The sequence below is a fragment of the Sapajus apella genome, unplaced genomic scaffold (assembly GCF_009761245.1).
Source record: "Sapajus apella isolate SASKATOON/1434 unplaced genomic scaffold, GSC_monkey_1.0 scaffold33, whole genome shotgun sequence".
Classification (NCBI taxonomy): Eukaryota; Metazoa; Chordata; class Mammalia; order Primates; family Cebidae; genus Sapajus; species Sapajus apella.
In genome coordinates, this window is record NW_022436973.1 from 8840197 (window position 1) to 8860625 (window position 20429).

The 20429-nt window shown below is 38.4% G+C and overlaps 1 protein-coding gene across 4 annotated transcripts in view; it reads right to left on the bottom strand.

The window, feature by feature from the left end:
* ITCH (itchy E3 ubiquitin protein ligase) overlaps positions 1-20429 on the bottom strand; it is a 145705-nt gene that overhangs the window by 22371 nt on the left and 102905 nt on the right. For all 4 annotated transcript variants that reach the window (XM_032295201.1, XM_032295203.1, XM_032295202.1 and 1 more), the window contains 6 exons: positions 14784-14856; positions 12654-12725; positions 9212-9300; positions 7279-7438; positions 6661-6794; positions 6178-6318 (listed from right to left, as the gene is read on the bottom strand). In XM_032295201.1, coding sequence (XP_032151092.1) covers positions 6178-6318; positions 6661-6794; positions 7279-7438; positions 9212-9300; positions 12654-12725; positions 14784-14856 — 669 coding nt within the window. The remainder of the gene's footprint in view (positions 1-6177; positions 6319-6660; positions 6795-7278; positions 7439-9211; positions 9301-12653; positions 12726-14783; positions 14857-20429) is intronic.

Consider the following 20429-nt stretch of genomic DNA (forward strand, 5'->3'; position numbering starts at 1 on the left):
GTGTTTTGGGTCAATAGGGATGTTAGATGAATATTAATCATTAGAGTCTCCACTATAGTCAAACAAAGAGGTATAGAAAAGATAAAAAAGAAAGGTAAAAATTACCTTATTAATTCAAAGGCAAGGAAGAACAAAGAAAGTTGGGAAAAACAAAGAGAAAGTCAAAATAAATAGCAAAACAAATAGCAGTGGTTAGACAAAAGTCCAACTAAATCAGTAATAAAATTAAACATAAATGTAGTGAACACTTCAATTATAAAGTAGAGATTATCAGACAGAATAAAAATAGTAAGACCTAAGAAACACTTTTAAATACAATGACAGTAGCTGGGTGTGGTGGCTGACATCTATAATCCCAGCACTTTGGGAGGCTGAGGTGGTGGATCCCTTGAGCAAAGTTGTTCAATATCAGCCTGAGCAACATGGTGAAACCCTCTCTTGCCATGTGGGTGTGGTAGTATATGCCTATATAGTACCAGCTGCTTGGGGGGCTGAGGCCAGAGGATTGCTTGAACTTCCAGAAGTGGAGGCTGCAGTGAGCCGAGATTTTGCTACTGCACTCCAGCCTGGGTGACAAAGTAAGACCCTGTCTCAAAAAAATAAAAATAGAAAATAAAAATAAGAAAATATAATGGTGAAAAACACAACATTCCAAAATTTGTGGCCAGGAGCAGTGGCTCATGCCTGTAATCCAGGCACTTTGGGATCACCTTTGGGATCAGGTGGGCAGATCAACCTGAGGTTAAGAATTCCAGACTGGTCTGGCCAACATGGCGAAACCCCGTCTCTACTAAAAATACAAAAATTATCCAGACGTGGTGGTGGGTGTCTGAAATCCTAGCTACTCAGGAGGCTGAGACAGGAGAATCACCTGAATCCAGGAGGTGGAGGTTGTAGTGAGCCAAGATCTCGTCACTGCACTCCAGCCTGGGCAACAGAGCAAGACTCCATCTCAAAAAAAAAAAAAAATTGTGGTCTGGATGGAGTGGCTCATGCCTGTAATTCCAGCACTTTGGGAGACAAAGGTGGGAAGACTGCTTGAATCCAGGAGTTTCAGACCAGCCTGGGCAATATAGTGAGACCCATCTCCTACAATAAAAAAATAAGTAAGTTAGCCAGGCGTGATAGCACATGCCTGTGGTTCCAGCTACTTGGGAGGCTGAGGTGGGAGGACAGCTGGAGCTCAGGAAGTTGAGGCTACAATGAGCCATGACTGTACCACTACACACTCCAACCTAGAGAACAGAGTGAGACTCTATCTCAAAAAGAAAAAATTGTGAGATACAGCTAAAGAAATACTTAGTTGGAAATTTGCAGTTTTAAATGCTTATATTAGAAAATAGAAGGTGGGAGGATAGCTTGAGGCAAGGAGTTTGAGACCAGCCTGTGCAAATCAGCAAGATCACATCCCTACAAAAATAAAAATAACCAAAAAATTAGCTGGGCACAGTGGTTTGTACCTACAGTCCCAGCTACTCGGGAGGACAAGGCAGGGGGATCCGTTGATCCCAGGTGTTTATGACTGCAGTGAGCTCTGATTGTGTCACTGTACTTCAGCCTTGGCAATAGAGCAAGATCCTGTCAAAAAATAAAGAAATCTAGAACTATCATAAGAAAATCTAAGAAGAGGAAGGGAACAAGGGAAGGAAGAAGGGAAAGAGAAAAGTTTCTAAAATCAATGATCTGAAGTATTTAAGAACTCCTACAATCAATAATAAAAAGACAACCCAATTTTGGATCGGACAAAAGATTTGGATACACACATCATGGAAGGCTACAAATGATCAATATGCACAGAAAAACACACTCAACATTATTGGTGAAGGAAGAAATGGGAATTAAAACCATGAGATATTACTGATAATACTGAACTGGCAAGAACATGAGACAACTCTCAAATATCGCTAATAGGACTGCAAAATGGCATAAATACTTTGGGAAACTGGCAGTTTCGAATGAAGTTACACACCTTCCCAGTGATTTCACTCCTAGGTATTTACTCAAGAAAAATATGTCCACAAAAAGACTCCAAAAAATTTTCATAGCAGCTTTACTTAGAATAGTCCCAGATTGGGAAACAGTAAAACATTTATCACCAAGAGAATGGATAAACAAATTTTGAGATATACACAACATGGAATATTTCTTAGCAATAAAAAGAAATAAAATACTGATACAAACAATACAGCTGAATCTCACAAACACCATATAAAAGAAAAAAATCAGACACTAAATGCCAGATATAAGAGTACATACTCCATGATTCCACTTTAGGAAGTTTAAAATCAAAAACAGTTATAGAAATAGAACTAAACAGAAATGGTTACCCACCTCAGAGACTGGGAGAAGGGAGGTGTGTATTGCCCCCTTATGGGGTCCAGAATAGAAAAAAAAAAAAAAAAGTTCCACAATTTGATTTGGGTGATGTTTACATGGACATGGTGCTATATGAAATAGTGTTTACAGAACTGGTATTTAAATGAATGATCTAGCACAACTTCTATCCATAAAATGCTCACATTTGGGCTGATATATATATTTGTCAATTCACCTTATACACTTAAGATCAGTGCATTTTACTCCAAGTAAATTATACTTCTTAAAAAAATACTTAAAAAACCCCAAACTCAGCCGGGTGCGGTGGCTTAAGCCTGTAATCCCAGCACTTTGGGAGGACAAGGCGGGTGGATCATGAGGTCAAGAGATCGAGACCATCCTGGTCAACACGGTGAAACCCCGTCTCTATTAAAAATACAAAAAATTAGCTGAGCATGGTGGCGCATGCCTGTAATGCCAGCTACTCAGGAGGATGAGGCAGGAGAATTGCCTGAACCCAGGAGACGGAGGTTGCGGTGAGCCGAGATCGCGCCATTGCACTCCAGCCTGGGTAACAAGAGTGAAACTCCGTCTCAAAAAAAAACAAAAAAAAACCCAAACTCTGAAATTTTAAGCAAACCATTATTGAAGTGGATAGTAAAAACCTTTTTAGCTGCCCATTATCTTAAAATGTTATATTGCCAACAACGAAACTATTGAGGAACGAGTACTATTAGTACATCTCTTGTTTACCTGGAATCTTCAATCATTACCTCTATGGAATATTATATATGTCATAAGAAAATCTAGACACATTATAACAAAACTGGAAAATGACAAAAACAAATTAACTGGTTACATTTTAAAAGGATATTTCAAAACAAACTTTTAAAAGGATAGAATGTTTACCAACAAATAATGACTATTCACTGTGTTAAACAGTGTACTTTCTTTCTTTTTTTTTTTTTTTTTGAGATGGAGTTTCACTCATGTTACCCAGGTTGGAGTGCAATGGCGCGATCTCGGCTCACCACAACCTCCGCCTCCTCGGTTCAGGCAATTCTCCTGCCTCAGCCTCCTGAGTAGCTGGGATTACAGGCAAGCACCACCATGCCCAGCTAATTTTTTGTAGTTTTAGTAGAGACGGGGTTTCACCATGTTGACCAGGATGGTCTCGATCTCTTGACCTCGTGATCCACCCGCCTCGGCCTCCCATAGTGCTGGGATTACAGGCTTGAGCCACCGCGCCCGGCCTAACAGTGTACTTTCAATTATGGAGGGAAAATCCAGGTAAGAAACCCAGAAACTAGAACTTAAGAAGTACATATGCTAACTTTAACTCTGATTAGAAAGACATTGCTGTTGAGAAGGTATGAGAATGAACTATTAGCTCTTGAGACTAGAATTATGAACCAATAGAAAGAATTAGAATTAGAAAACATCAGGGCCGGGCGCGGTGGCTCACGCCTGTAATCCCAGCACTTTGGGAGGCCGAGGCGGGTGGATCACGAAGTCAAGAGATCGAGACCATCCTGATCAACAAGGTGAAACCCTGTCTCTACTAAAACTACAAAAAATTAGCTGGGCATGGTGGCGCGTGCCTGTAATCCCAGCTACTCAGGAGGCTGAGTCAGGAGAATTGCCTGAACCCAGGAGGCGGAGGTTGTGGTGAGCCGAGATCGCGCCATTGCACTCCAGCCCAGGTAACAAGAGCAAAACTCTGTCTCAAAAAAAAAAAAAAAGAATTAGAAAACATCATTTTAGTTTTAAATTTTACGCAACCTTATGATATGGATTTGCTCTGTGTCCCCACCCAAATCTCATCTTGTAGTTCCCATAATTCCCATGTGCTGTAGGAAAGAGCCAGTCGGAGATAACTGAATCATGGGGGTGGGTCTTTCCCATGTTGTTCTCAGTATAGGTCTCGCAAGATCTCATGGTTTTAAAATGTAAGTTTCCCTGCACAAGCTCTCTCTTTGCCTGCTGCCATTCACGTAAGATACGACTTGCTCCTCTTTGCCTTCTGCCATGATTGTGAGGCCCCCTAGCCATGTGGAACTGTAAGTCCATTACAGTTTCTTTGGTAAATTGTCCACTCTCAGGTATGTTTTATCAGCAGTGTGAAAACAGTAAATTGTTACCAGGAGTGGGGTGATGCTGAAGATGCTGAAAATGTGGAAGCAACTTTAAACTGGGTAACAGGCAGACACTGGAACAGTTTGAAGGGCTCAGAATAAGACAGGAAAATGTGGGAAAGTTTGGAACTTCTAGAGTCTTGCTGAATGACTTTGGCCAAAATGCTGATAGCGATATGGACAATAAAGTCCAGGCTGAGGTGGTCTCAGATGGAAATAAACTTTTTGGGAAACGAAGCAAAGGTGACTCGATATGTTTTAGTAAAGAGACTGAGGCATTTTGCCTCTGCCCTAGAGATTGGTGGAACTTTGAACTTAAGAGAGATGATTTACGGTATCTGGCAGAATAAATTCCTAAGTAGTAAAACATTCAGCAGGAGACTTGGGTGCTGTTAAAGGCATTCAGTTTTATAAGGGAAGTAGAGCAGTCTGACAATGCAATAGAAAAGAAAATCTTATTTTCTGATGAGAAATTCAAGCTGGCTATAGAAATTTGCATAAGTAATGAGGAGCCAAATGTTAATCCCCAAGACAATGGGGAAAATGTCTCCAGGGCATGTTAGAGGTCTTCATGGAAGCCCCTCCCATCACAGGCCCATAGGCCTATGAGTAAAAAATGGTTTTGTGGGCTTGGCCCAGGGTCCCCATGCTGTGTGCAGTCTAGGGACTTGGTGCCCTACGTCCCAGCTGCTCCAGCATGACTAATAGAGGACAAGGTACAGCTCAGGCTGTTGCTTCAGAGAGTGGAAGACCCAAGCCCTGGCAGCTTCCACATGGTGTTGAGCCTCCAGGTGCACAGAAGGCAAGAAATGACGTTTGGGAACCTCTGCTTAGATTTCAGAAAATGTATGGAAATGCTTGGATGCTCAAACAAAATTCTGCTGTAGGGGCGGGGCCCTCATGGAGAACCTCTGCTAGGACAAAGTACAACTCATCTTGTAGCTCTAACAATTCCCATGTGTTATGAGAGAGACCCAGTGGGAAGTAACTGAATCATGGGGGTGGGTTTTTCCCATGCTGTTCTTGTAATAGTAAGTCTCACACAAGATCTCATGATGAGGTATTTTTTGTTGTTTTTTTTTTGAGATGGCGTCTCGCTCTGTCACCAGGCTAGAGTGCACTGGCACAATCTCAGCTCACTGCAATCTCTGCCTCCCAGGTTCAAGCAATTCTCCTGCCTCAGCCTCCCAAAGTGCTGGGATTACAGGTGCAAACTACCATGCCCAGCCAATGATGATGTTTTAAAAACAGCAGTTTCCCTGCACAAGCTCTTTGCCTGCTGCCATCCATGTAAGATGTGACTTGCCCCTCCTTGCCTCCCACCATGATTGTGAGGCCTGCCATGTGGAAGTGTAAGTCCATTAAACATGTTTCTTTTGTAAATTGCCCAGTCTTGGGTATGTCTTTATCAGCAGCAGGAAAGTGGACTAATATATCTTACAATATTCCCTGTGAAAATATCTTAATATATGAGATTATTTTAAATGACTTGTTATACAGTATAGTGCTTACAGAACTGATGTTTACAAGAGTGACCCTGGATGACTTTTATCCTTCAAACTCCTTTAAAAACACTTTAAAAGACTCTTTTTAGAAATGAAAAATGACTGCCTACATAGGATAATGATTAGTAGGGAGATAAATATTATTTTTGTAGATATTAGTAAGCAATTATTAACGTGCTGTAGTTCAACAAAAAGTGAAATGTGAAAAGGAGCACTCTCACCTGATGTATTCCTCTTTATTTTCTTCTGTTACAAGAATATTGCCACCATTAGGTTTCAGATCATGACTCTTAATTTCACCCAGAATTTCTTTGTCAACGGAGAAGTACATTTCCAGACCACATTCCTCAATATTGTTTTCTCTGCACAAATGAAATTAGCACTATGTGTTATATCCACCAATTCAATCATAATTTATAAGTTTTTAACTAAAGGCCCATGTTCTTAAATAATTAATAACATTAATATTAAGCTGTAACATTAAAATATGAAGAAAATGGAAGATTCTGTTCTAAGGTCAACATATTATTGCCAAAGATTTAGGGTATATTTTTGTAAAATTTATCATGTTGAATAAAAACACAGGTTTGATATACAGATCATTTAAATGTAAACCAATTATGTGCTTACAGTTTAAGTTACCAATACCACATGGAACGCATATAAACTATATTTTAATAAATTACATGGAAAAAGAAACTTACTTAACCCAGATGAGAGAATTGTAAAATTCTGGATCAATAGATTCTAAATCCTTGAGTCCAACTGGTTTGTTCAAGATACGCTTATAGAATGGTAAAGAAAAACCTGTGTCTATGAATTTCCCATGGAACAGAGCCTATAAAAAAAGGAAACAAGACCACTTACAATAATTGTACAATAATCATTTTATTTCAATACGTTAGATGAATTCTTCATTTATAAATGCTTCCCTGGTGGGGCACAGTGGCTCATACCTGTAATCCCAGCACTTTGGAAGGCTGAGGCAGTGGATCACCTGAGGTCAGGAGTTCAATACCAGCCTGGCTAAAATGGTGAAACTCTTTCTCTACTAAAAATACAAAAATCAGCCAGGCATGTGGTGCACACCTGTAATCCCAGGTACTCAGGAGGCTAGCCAAGGAGGCAGGGGTTATAGTTAGTGGAGATCGTGCCACTGCACTCCAGCCTGGGCGACAGAACAGGACTATGACTCAAAAACAAAAAATAAAACAAAACCAAGAAACACTTCCCTTTAACCTGTATGATCTGTTATGGTACCTACAAGAAAATTTAGTATTGCTGAATAAGCAAAGTAAACATAATTCTTGACCTGCACTTACCATGGCAATAAACCTGCCAATAAAACGAAAATATTTCAGGTGGTCTGGATTGATGTAAGAAGCAGGGTTTATCTGCAAGCAGTAGTTATCCTTCCCTGCATATTCGAACAGGCAATACATTGGGTTCAATACTTCATGTGACAAAAGAAAGAACCATTCTCTGAAATCAAAAGAAAATTTACGATGAAAAATCTTGTAGGTTACTATGCCAACAAATCAAAGAACAGTGCTATAAAGTTCTCAGGGTTCTATACCCCACAGCTAATGACAGTTTTCTAATCTCATGTTGATTTTTATTGCTTCTGTTCAAACTCACATCTATTTTACAGGGATGGTAGCATACAACTTTCTACATTTCAAAGAATCTAAGACATCATTACACCTTTATGTGATGAACCGCTAAATAGTTTTTTCCCAACTTTAACTGCAATACATCTTAATTTCAGATATTATAACATGAAAATATTAGTCATAGAATAAATGAAATACTATTCATAGGCAAAATTAAAATTCACTATTGACCCATGTCAGTAGAGTAGCTGAATTCAATCTAATATGTCATCTAAGTCCCATAATAATCCCCATCAAGTGCCACTACTCCCTACACATTAAATGATTATGAAGAATCTTCCAATTTCACAGAGGCAGTAAAGCACTTAATTACAGCCACTCAAATATTAGAAAATGCTCTGAGAGACTATAAGTGAAAAACCGTGAAAATATGAACCAATATTAACATAAGATTATGGTTACTAAAACTACGTAATATGGGTGATCTAGGGCAATACATGTGGCATCAGCTTGTAATCTGGATCTCTTTTCCTGTTAGTTCATGCCTCTTATGATAAGTATATCTCATGATATACTTTAATATTGCCAGTTGATTTTCTTTTTAAGAATGAATTATTTTTCTCCTCTTGAACTGCCTTTAACTTACACAAAATTACGTTTCTACTCATATTTATTATTTATCTATAAATCATTAAATTGAAATCATTTTATCTGAACTCAGAAACACAATATAAATAAGAATTACTGAAATAAAATGTCAGCCCCAGTTAGTGAGTACGCAAAGACACAGACTCTGAACTAGGTCATTAATAAACAATATTTCTATACTTCACAATAATCCTAGAAATGTAGATATTACTATTCTTATCTTACAGATGAAAATATTTGCCCAACGTCACACTACTGGAAGCAGAAGAAAGATTCAAATCCAGTCTTGATCCCAAAGTCCTTGTCTTTGCACAATGCCATCTCTTTTTTTTTCTTTACTTTTGCACAATGCCATCTCTAGGCAAATTTTTAAGCTGGTGTGATATATTATTACGGAATAAGCAAAGCAGTTCTCACTTCAGACTATCTTCTAGGGACTGACTCCAAGCTCCAATATGAAGAAAGCAGAATTAAGACTTTCAACTCCTATTTCCTACAGCCTTCTATATTTTCATGACAAATATACTAATCTCAGTTGCAAACTGAGTAACTATTACCTGTATCAGTAATCTGTGGCGGGGGAAATTACCTGATCTCTATAAGGCCTTGGGTTTTCTGTGGAACAGACATGAGAGGTGGTAGACTGAACAATGGTTACTGGTTAGATGATACAAAGATTGTATCCAGGCTCTACAACTTATTATGTGCCTTAGGTGAGTCTCTAAGCCTCTTTGTTATCCTGTAAAATTCTACCTCACAAGGTTACCCTGAAGATTAAATGGGTGATGTGGGTGAAATAAATCACCTGTATATGACACAGAAAGTGCTGAATTAAATGTTTTTTGAAATTCTGTAGCTACAGCATAATAAAGGTATAATTTGATATATTTCATTTTCCTAAAATATAATAGTGAGAAAATAATACTTGCAAGCAAAGTGTAATGGTACCTTTGGAGGAAAGGAACTAAGTTCTGAGTATTCATATTATCACTACCTTGCTACACCTCCATAATCTAAACCTTCTTCTCCTGGAAAAATCACCCACAAACGTCTTCGCAGATCTTGGGGACTGAAGCTCATTATCTAAAAAACAATAAAGTAAGATAATTGGTGAAAAAAGCTATTGAAACATTGTCTACCACTTCTAAGTTTGACAACTCCTTCATTGTAGGTAATTTAAATCTCCCATGACATAGAAAGGTGTTCATGGTCTAGTCAAAATCACACATACAGAAAATACATTATAGTAATGTTTAATAATATTTTCTTTATTATACACATCTATATTTTTATATACTTTATACGCGTGATTTTATTTATTTATTTATTTTTGAGACAGAGTCTCGTTCTTGTTGCCCAGGCTGAAGTACAATGGCATGATCTCAGCTCACTGCAACCTCCGCCTCCTGGGTTCAAGCCATTCTCTTGCCTCAGCCTCCCGAGTAGATAGAACTACAGGCATGCGCCACCACACCCAGCTAATTTTGTATTTTTAGTAGAGACGGGTTTTCTCCACGTTGGCCAAGGTTGTCTCGAACTCCTGACCTCAGAAGATCAGCCCACCTCGGCCTCTGAAAGTGCTGAGATTACAGGCATGAGCCACCGTGCCTGGCCGTGATTTTATTTTTAATGATGCTACTATTGACTTACCATGTTGCTTATATCAATTACTTACAACACAGATGGGCATGGTCAGAGGTTAGGTGGAGTTTTTCTGGTTTGGTTATTAGGTTTGATTTTGATTAACAGCCAAACGTATACATAACAGCTAACTGGCTAACCGAGAAATGAAAACCAGTGGCTGTAGAGAGACCCAGTTAACTCTGGAAACTCATTCTCAGTGGCAACCTATAAATACCTAGAAAAACTACTCAAATTTTGTGTCCCACTATAGGTGGTTAATAGGATCATTTTAATTATTTTTTTTCACTCAGAAAATGATTCAGTTCCAATGCAGGATCATCTTCGTATTTGAAGGACAGTACCATTACTGAGCTACAACGAATATGTCATTTGGTTTCCTGCCATGTAAAACTAATAATTTGACCAAAATTGTATGTGTATAGCACTGCATATATCAATTACTCTTAGGAAAAAAATACATAAGAACCTGGAAAGGGAGAAGTTGATATAATGCCTATACTTTATCAAGTGATAAGAATGAATTCTTGGGGATGGGGGGGAGAAAAAAAAGAATGAATTCTCACATATAAATATCCAGAGAGGATCAGTAAGTAACCTGTTTATGCCAAGGTTCTCTCAGTTCCCCCATAAAACTATCACATTTATAAATTCACATCCCACTCAAGCCAAAAAGTCCCACATGTAACAAAAAATTCTATGCTTATGATATGTGTATATGTTTATGCCAAGTATTCTACAAATAGTATAGGCTAGGTATATAGCAACCCAAATGAGAAATGTTACAAGGCAAAAACTATATTTAAATAATTCCTTTTAACAAATGCCTAATATGAAGGAAAAAACATTGTTTTCTCCTGTGTTTTCCCCCATAACCAGTTGTGTTATGTTAACAGATGAAACACCATCCAGAGCAATTTTATCCAACAGCTATCCAAAGAAAATCTGATGCTAATGCTAATTTTGCAATTAGTTTTGTTACTTTTAAGCAATTAAACTGTTCTTATGTTTTTCTTACCCCGTTATTTGATGGATGTCAAATCTAGGGTGACAATTTTAAATAACTGCTTTAGCACCATCTAGTCTGTTATTCTACAAAATACTTTAGGTTTCAAAGTCAAAAGATAAAGGAACAGTTTAACATGTTTTGCAACTTTCCAGTACTGGTACCAGCAAGTTGTTTCAAGAAACTCATCCAACAGAGTGATAATAGGATAGTTATGAACATAAAAATTAGAAATGGGCAAGGACTAGGGTGGGGAATGGCCTTTGATACTTAGATCAGGGAGATGACTCATAATTCTCTAAGTGGCCTCAGTATAGCTCCAGTTCCCACTAAAACATTTTCTGCACCTACATAGCAGGATGCCAACTGGCTTTTTCCTTTAATGTCAATAATTGAAGTTCTATTAGGAAATGAACAAAACTGATTCTGAAAGCAAGCACCTAGCTACTATCAACTATCTCAACCTGTTTTCCCTTTGCATTCAGTTTCATACTTCCTAAAGCTGTAGTTGCTGCAATATCACTGGTGTCTGAAAATAAAGAATCACTTCCGCATCTGGCTATAAAATAAGGACTAACCAGATGTTTTCATTTTAAGAGATTTTTTCAGTTATTTTAATCTTCTATATAACACATTCACTTTAACATTAGTTGCAGTAGGTTATTAGTGATATCTGCAAGATAAAAGTAAATTAACTCATCTTTTTTTTTTTTTTTTTTAATTGATACGGAGTTTCGTTCCTTGCCCAGGCTGGAATGCGATGACGTGATCTCAGGTCACTGCAACTTCCTCCTCCCAGATTCAGGTGATTCTCCTGAGTAGCTGGGATTATAGGCACCTGCCACCATACCCAGCTAATTTTTAAATTTTTAATAGAGATGAGGTTTCACTATGTTGGCCAGGCTGGTCTCGAACTCCTGACCTCACGTGATCCACCCGCCTTAGTCTCCCAAAGTGTTAGGATTACAGGCGTGAGCCACCATGCCTGGTGAGTAAATTAAGTTCTGAAGTTGTGTGAAAAGATCCACTGACTACTTCTGGAAACTCCTATCTTTTTTAGATACTGTCAACAATGACCAGACTTTCTTTCCTGTATAAAAAAACAAATTTGGCCGGGCACGGTGGCTCAAGCCTGTAATCCCAGCACTGTGGGAGGCCGAGGTGGGTGGATCACGAGGTCAAGAGATCGAGACCATCCTGGTCAACATGGTGAAACCCCGTCTCTACTAAAAATACAAAAAATTAGCTGGGCATAGTGGCGCGTGCCTGTAATCCCAGCGACTCAGGAGGCTGGGGCAGGAGAATTGCCTGAACCCGGGAGGCGGAGGTTGCGGTGAGCCGAGATCGCGCCATTGCACTCCAGCCTGGGTAACAAGAGCAAAACTCCGTCTCAAAAAAAAAAAAAAGAAAAAAAAAAAACAAATTTAATTGTGCTTATTATAAAAATCCAAGTAATACTGAAGCTAAAAAACAAAAAGTCTTCCCCTCTACTTTCTACACATCTGTTAATGTTCATATGGGTATTTCCAGACCTTTGGCTACCAAAAACCTATTATCTTACCTGTGCATTTATTTCAAATCAAATACCAGTTTATAAATGGAAACCTGAAACACATAAACACACACACAACCTCTTAAGCCGTAAGGGGACTGGCAATGAGATCACACTTGAAAACTTCAAGGACTTCAACTCAAGAAGTTCCAAACTGTTCAGATTAAACTGTCAGCACCAGAAGCTGGTCCTAGGGTAGCAGCAAGGGGGAAAATTATTGAGTGAATGAAACAATACCTGTTGAAAGGAATCCTCAAACAATGTTTTTCTTGTCACTGTAATCTTTATGTGCTGTGGCATGGCCAGTTGCTGAAACAGAAGAATGACTTAAGTCAACTCTCACCATTAAATCAGCCTATCAAAAAATCAAAACGGCAAAGTTTTATTTACTTTTATCTATGCTTACAGAAACAATGTGACTATGGATATATAAATTTATATTCAATAACATTTACCAATGGATCTGAGTATTCATGCTAATTAGAGATTAACATATGAAAATGGGGCCAGGTGCAGCGGATCACAACTCTAATCTCAGCACTTTGAGAGACCGAGGCTGGCAGATCACGAGGTCAAGAGATTGAGACCAACCTGGCCAACACGATGAAACTCCACCTCTACTAAAATTACAAAAAGTAGCCAGGCATTGTGGTGTGTGCCTGTAATCACAGCTACTCGGGAGGCTGAGGCAGAAGAATCGCTTGAACCTGGGAGGTGGAGGTTACAGTGAGCTGAGATTGTGTCACTGCACTCCAGCCTGGGCAACAGAGCAAGACTCCATCTCAAAAAAAAAAAAAAAAAAAAAAAAAAAAATTATTTGACACATTATTAAGTAACCAATGTTTATATGAGATCAATATTGTGGTTTTTCTTTTTTCTTTTTTTTTTGAGACGGAGTCTTGCTCTATCGCCCAGGCTGGAGTGCAGTGGTGAAATCTCAGCTCACTGCAACTTCTGCCTCCCCGGTTCAAGCGATTCTCCTGCCTCAGCCTCCCAAGTAGCTGGGATTATAGGCACATGCCACCATACCTGGCTAATTTTTGTATTTTTAGTAGAGACGGAGTTTCACCATGTTGGCCAAGATGGTCTTGAACTCTTGACCTCGTGATCCGCCTGCCTCGGCCTCCCAAAGTGCTGGGATTACAGGCATGAGCCACCATACCTGGCCCAAATAAATCTTTACTTAATTTCAAACAGTTAATCCAGATTCTTCTTGCTTCCATGGGTCCAGTTAATTACAAGAGTTTCAAGTATAAAAATATTCATCATAGTATCTTTGACTAGGACACTCATTTGATTTAGAACACATAAAAAATCATTAATTCCAGTAAATATCTATACATCAGAAATAGTTGATCACATCTGAAAAAAAACACTGAATATTACATCTATGTATGGACATGTTCATGTATATATGAACACGTATATATCTATCAAAGTCATTTATATCAATGCTAGATATAAAAATGGCTGGTATCCAGACATGCTGGCTCACGTCTGTAATCAGCACTTTGGGAAGATGAGGCAGAAGGATCATTTGAGTCCACGAGTTCAAAACCAGCCTGGGTAACACAGGGGGAACCTGTCTCTACTAAAAATTAGCGGAGTATGTTGAAGTATGTCTGTAGTGTCAGCTAATGAGAAGGTTGAGGCAAGAGAATCACTTGAGCCCAGGAGGTCAAGGCTGCAATGAGTCATGATGGCACCAATGCACTCCAGGAGCCTGGGTGACAGAAAAATAACAAATAAATAAAAATAAAGTAGCTGGTTACAATTATATCAGAAAATGCTTTAACTTATATTTGAAGATTTCTGCAATCTGAAAGTAATGGGTACTGAGGAAAAAGTGACAGTGTTTGTTCAAATGGTTTCAAGTTTAATTTTCTTCTTAAAAAAAAAAAAAAAAAAAAAAAAAGACAGATAAGGCCTCACTATGTTGCCCAGATTAGTCCTGAACTCCTGAGCTTGAGTAATCTGCCCACCTCAGCCTCCCAAAGTGCTGGGATTACATGAGGTTTAATTTTCTGAACAACCAAAGTCACAAATGATCTAACTGATAAATTTATTTATTTGTTCTGGCGCAGTGGCTCACGTCTGTAATCCCAGCACTTTGGGAGGCAGAGGCAGGCAGATCACGAGGTCAGGAGTTCGAGACCAGCCTGGCCAACATGGCGAAACCCCATCTCTACTAAAATACAAAAAAAAAAAAAAAAAAAAATCTATTTATTTGCTCTAAAAATAGGGGAAAGAGGTTCTAATGCTTCCTGTTTTATCTGTTTTTCTGAGTCAAGTATTTTCACAATCACAGTGTAATATAAGCAACAAAACAAAGGAAAGGGAGTACAGAGATACAGTTCCAACACTAACCTGACACCAGAACCGGAAATACTGAACCTTTGCTTTGAAGTCCCGAACATAGGCTATCTGAGGTCCATTGTCTCTGAGGAAGAACAAAGGTTAACAGGACAAATATAGCTGCTTGTAAAAGATAACACTGAAGGAAAGCAAAACATCCCACCCTCTCTCAGCACTTACTAGCTAAATACAAAAATACAGCATATTCCTGACACAACCATTCTTTAGTTTTAGGGAGATATTCCCCCATGAATAATTTTAAGTAAGAGAAAAAGCAAAAACAAAAAAACTTTGATCTTGTTGAAGCTACCATTACAGGATTTTCTTTTACATGCTGCCAAATCTAAGAGGGCTGGTAAAAGGGATTCTATCTGAGAATGCTGTCTATCCCAACATCCATTCATTCCTTGTTATTTAACTTAGCAGACTGCTTACTATAATAAAGACTACATTTCTCTATATGGCCATATGACTTAAGTCTCTAAGTGGAAGTGGCATATGAGACTTTCAAGAAGGATCTTTTTGACCAGGTGCGGTGGCTCACACCTGTAGTCCCAACACTTTAGGAGGCTGAGGCAGGTGGATCAACAGAGGTCAGGAGTTTGAAACCAGCCTGTCTGCCATGGTGAAACTCTGTCTCTATTATACATATAAAAATTAGCTGGGTATGGTGGCAGGTGCCTCTAATCCCAGCTACCTGGGAGGCTAAGGCAGGAAAATTACTTGTATCTGGGAAATGGTGCCACAGTGAGGTGGTGCCACTGCACTCCAGCAAGGGCAACAATGTCAGACTCCATAAAAAAAAAAAAAAAAAAAAAAAAAGTCCAGGCATAGTGGCTCACACCTGTAATCCCAGCACTTTGGGAGGCTGAGGCGGGCGGATCACCAGGTCAGGAGTCTGAGACCAGCCTGACCAACATGGTGAAACCCTGTCTCTACTAAAAATACAAAAATTAGCCAAGCATGGTAGCGTGCACCTGTAATCCCTGCTACTCAAGAGGCTGAGGCAGGAGAATAGCTTCAACCTGGGAGGCTGAGGTTGCAGTGAGCTGAGATAACGCCACTGCACTCCAGCCTGGGCGACAGAGACTCTGTCTCAAAAAAAAAAAAAAAATACAACTGATTCTGTACACTGACTTTATATTCTGTGATGCTGTTAAATTCACTTACTAGTTCTAGTAATTTTTTCTAGATTATGTTTTTTTTTTTTTTTTTTTTTTTTTTTTTGAGATGGAGTCTTGCTCTGTTGCCAGGCTTGAGTGCAGTGGTACGATATTGGCTAACTGCAACCTCTGTCTCCTGGGTTCAAGCAATTCTCCTGCCTCAGCCTCCTGAGTAGCTGGGACTATAGGCGTGTGCCACCACGCCCAGCTAATTTTTGTATTTTTAGTAGAGACGGGGTTTCACCATGTTGGCCAGGATGGTCTCGATCTCTTGGCCTCATAATCAGCCGGCCTCGGCCTCCCAAAGTGCTGGGACTACAGGCATGAGCCACCACGTCCAGCCGATTATGATTTTTTATATACACAATTATGTTATTTGTGTGAGGGGAAAAAAGACAATTTTACTTCTTCCTTTCCAATTTATACACCTTGTATTTCTTTTTTGTTTGTTTTTGTTTTGTGAGATGGAGTCTCGCTGTCTCCCAGGCTGGAGTGCAGTGGCGCGCTCACGCTAACCGCTACCCCTGAGATTCAAGTGATTCTCCTGCTTCAGCCTCCAGAGTAGCTGGGATTATAGGTGCCTGCCACCACAACTGGCTAATTTTTACATTTTTAGTAGAGAAGGGGTTTCACCATATTGCCCAGGCTAGTCTCAAACTCTTGGCCTCCAGTGATCCACCTGCCTTGGCATCCCAAAGTGTTGGGATTACAGGTGTGAGCCACTGTACCTGGCCTCTATTTCTTTTTCTCATCTCACTGCAGTGGCTAGGAATACCAACAAAATGTTGAGTGAAATAGATATCCTTGTCTTATTCTTGACCTTCTAGGGTATTTCATCATTAATTATGATGTTGGCTGTAAGCTTTTGGTAAATTTTTTTTCAGTTAAAAATGTTTCCAAGGTAGCTGAGGGTTTATCATAAATTTGCATTGTATTTTGTCAAAAGCTTTTCCAGAAATGATCATACAATTTTTCTCCTTTAGTCTATTTTTTTTTTTTTTTTTTTTTTTTTTTGAGATGGAGTCTCTCGCTCTGTCACCCAGGCAGAAGTGCAGTGGTATGATCTTGGCTCACTGCAACCTCTGCCTCCTGGGTTGAAGAAATTCTACTGCCTCAGCTTCCCGAGTAGCTGGGACTACAGGAGTGTACCGCCATGCCCAGCTAATTATTGCATTTTTAGTGGAGATGGGATTTCACCATGTTGGCCAGGCTGGTCTTGAACTCCTGACTTCAGGTAATCACCTGCCTCGCCCTCCCAAAGTGCTGGGATTACAGGCATGAGCCACTGAGCCTAGCCTCCTTTAGTCTATTACTGAGATAAACTCCACTTGATGATAGTATAGTATCATTTTTATATATAGCTGCATTTAATCTGCCATTATTTTGTTAATGATTTTTACACCTAAGTTTGTAGAAATATTAGTGAATAATTTTCTTACACTGTTCCTATCTGATTTTGGTAACAATATTACAGGAGCCTCATAAAATGAGATAGAAAACATTCCCATCTTTTGTATTTTATGAATGAATTTGAATAGGACTGATGTTATTTATTACTTATAAGTTTGATAAACTTTACCAGTGACACAGCATCTAGGCCAGAATTTTCTTCATGAGAAATCTTTTTTTTTTTGAGACAGGGTCATACTCTGTCACCCAGGCTCAAGTACAGTGGTGCAATCTCAGTTCACTACAGCCTCCTGGGATCAAGCAATCCTCCCACCTCACTCTCCCAAGTAACTGGGACTACAGGCATGCACCACCACACCCAGCTAATATACTGTATTTTTTATAGAGATGGGGTTTCACCAGGTTGCCCAGGCTGGTCCTGAACGCTTCAGCTCAAGTGATCTGCCCACCCTGGCCTCCCAAAGTGCTGAGATTACTGGCATGAGCCACTGGGCATGCCTTAAAAATTCTCTAATTATTATGCTTTTGATTAATCAGCTATAGGGATATTTAGACTTACTGTCTCTTCTTGTGTCCATTTTGGTGACATAACTTTTAAGGAATTTGTCCATTTGATCTAAAATGTTAAGTGTATTCGCAGAAATATACCCTTTTTTTTTAATGTCTGTAAAATATATGATGATATCCCTCTTTTTTTCTTTACACATTTAATTTTTAAGGGTTGTTAGTATTATTAATATTTACCAAAAATACATCTTCTAGCTTTGATCACTCCATTGTTTCTTTTCCACTTCACTGAGTTCTGCTTTTACTGCCTTTCTTGTACTTACTTTAGGTTTAATAACTTTCCTTTTTCTAGCATTTCAAGGTAAAAGCAGAGATCACTGATTTTATCTTTACTATATTCTCATTTACTTCTTTAAAACAAAAAGTTTTCCTCTGAAGACTACTTTAGTTAAATCTCACAAATTGTGATATGTGTTTTTATTATTATTCAATATAAAATCTTTCCTGATTTTTATTATGACTTCTTTTTTGAGCAATGGTAGTAGTGTGGTGTAAGGTCCACTGGACTATTGTTAAGTGATAGGGACAAATACAATTCTGTCTTACATAGACCACTATTGTTTTAGGATTTTCTATTACAAGCACCTAAACTTAATTATAACTAAAATAAATGATAGAATAATATCTATCAATAATATATTTCCATATCTAAATTACCTCTGTAATTTCATTAATACCAAATTGGTCTGATTTCCCAGTTTCTGTTTTAAACATAAAAGTTTTTAATGTGTAGAAATATAAAATTAGAAGATAATAGGGAACCACCTTTGCTCTAAGAAAGCCTAATAAAGACACTATAAAAAAACTACAATATCCCTATGAACACTGATGGAAAAATAATAAAGTTATCAGCAAAAAAAAAAAAAAAAAATCTCAGCAGCACATTAAAAGCATATTTTAATCCTTTTGACTAAGGAGGATTTATTCCTGGAATGCAAAAATGGCTCAACCTATGAAAAATCATCATAGTATACCACATTAACAGAATGGGGGGGGGAATCACATGATCATCTGACTTGATACCAAAAAAGGATTTTATAAAATTCAATACACTTTCATGATAAAACAGTCCATAACAGAGATAGGAAACACTAGAAATAGTGGAAAACTACTTCAATATAATAAAAAACTACTTCATATATAAAAATCTTACAGCAAACATCACATTCAGTGGTTAGAAGTTGTTTCTTTAAGATGAGGAACAACACAAGAATGCCTACTTTCGCCACTTGCAGTTAACACAGTATTAGGAGCTCTAGCTAAAGGAAATAAGCAAGAAAAAAATAAAAGTTATCCAAATTGGGAAGAAGGAAACATCCATTTTCAGATGCTATGATCTTTTATGAAGAAAACACTAAATATTCCACACCAAAAACCCTGCCAGAATAAATGAATTCAGCAAAGTAGCAGCACACCAAGTCAACACACAATAATCAGTTCCTTTTCTATATACTAAGAACAATTTGAAAAGAAAATTTTTTAAAAAATTCAATTTACAAAGCATCACAAAGAATTAAAAATACTTAGGAATTAACCAAGAAGGCAAAAGACTTGTACACTCAGAACAACAAAACACTGCTGAAATAAATTAAACACAATGATATCCACATTCATGGATTGGAAAACTTAATATTGTTAAGATGACCATGCTACCCCAATGTGATCTATACATTCAATAAACTCTCCTATCAAAATCCAAAGAACTTTTTTTTTTTTTTTGGCAGAAATATAAAAATCCATCCTAAAATTCATATGGAATCTCAAAGGACCCTGAGTAGACAAAAGATTGAAAAAAGAACAAAGTTGGAGGACATATACTTCCTGATTTGAAAACTTACTACAAAGCTATAGTGTGGTATTGGTAAGTCAGACATACAAACCAATAGAATAAAGAGCCCAGAAATAATCCCTTCCATATATGGTAAAATGATTTTTGACAATGGTGCCATGACCATGCAATGGGGAAAGGACAGTGAAAGGACAGTCTTCTCAACAAATAGTGCTTGGAAAAACCAGACATCCACATGCAAAAAGATGAAGTTGGACCCTTATACAACACCATATACAAAATTTAACCCAAAATGGACAAAAGATAATGTAAGAACTAAAACTAAAGAACTCTCAGAAGAAAACTTAGGGCAAAGCTTTATGATACTGGATTTGGCAATGACTTCTTGGATATGACACCAAAGGCACGGGTGACAAAGAAAAACCTAACAGGCCAGGAGCGGTGGCTCATGGCTGAAATCCCAGCACTTTGGGAGCCTGAGGTGGGCGGATCACCTGAGGCTGAAGTTCGAAACCAGTCTGACCAACATGGAGAAACCTGGTCTCTACTAAAAATACAAAATTAGCTGGGCGTGGTGGCACATGCCTGTACAATCCCAGTTTCCTTGGAAGGCTGAGGCAGGAGAATCGCTTGAACACAGGAGGTAGAAGTTGCAGTGAGCCGAGATTGTGCTATTGCACTCCAGCCTGGGCTACAAGAGTGAAACTCCATCTCAAAAAAAAAAAAAAA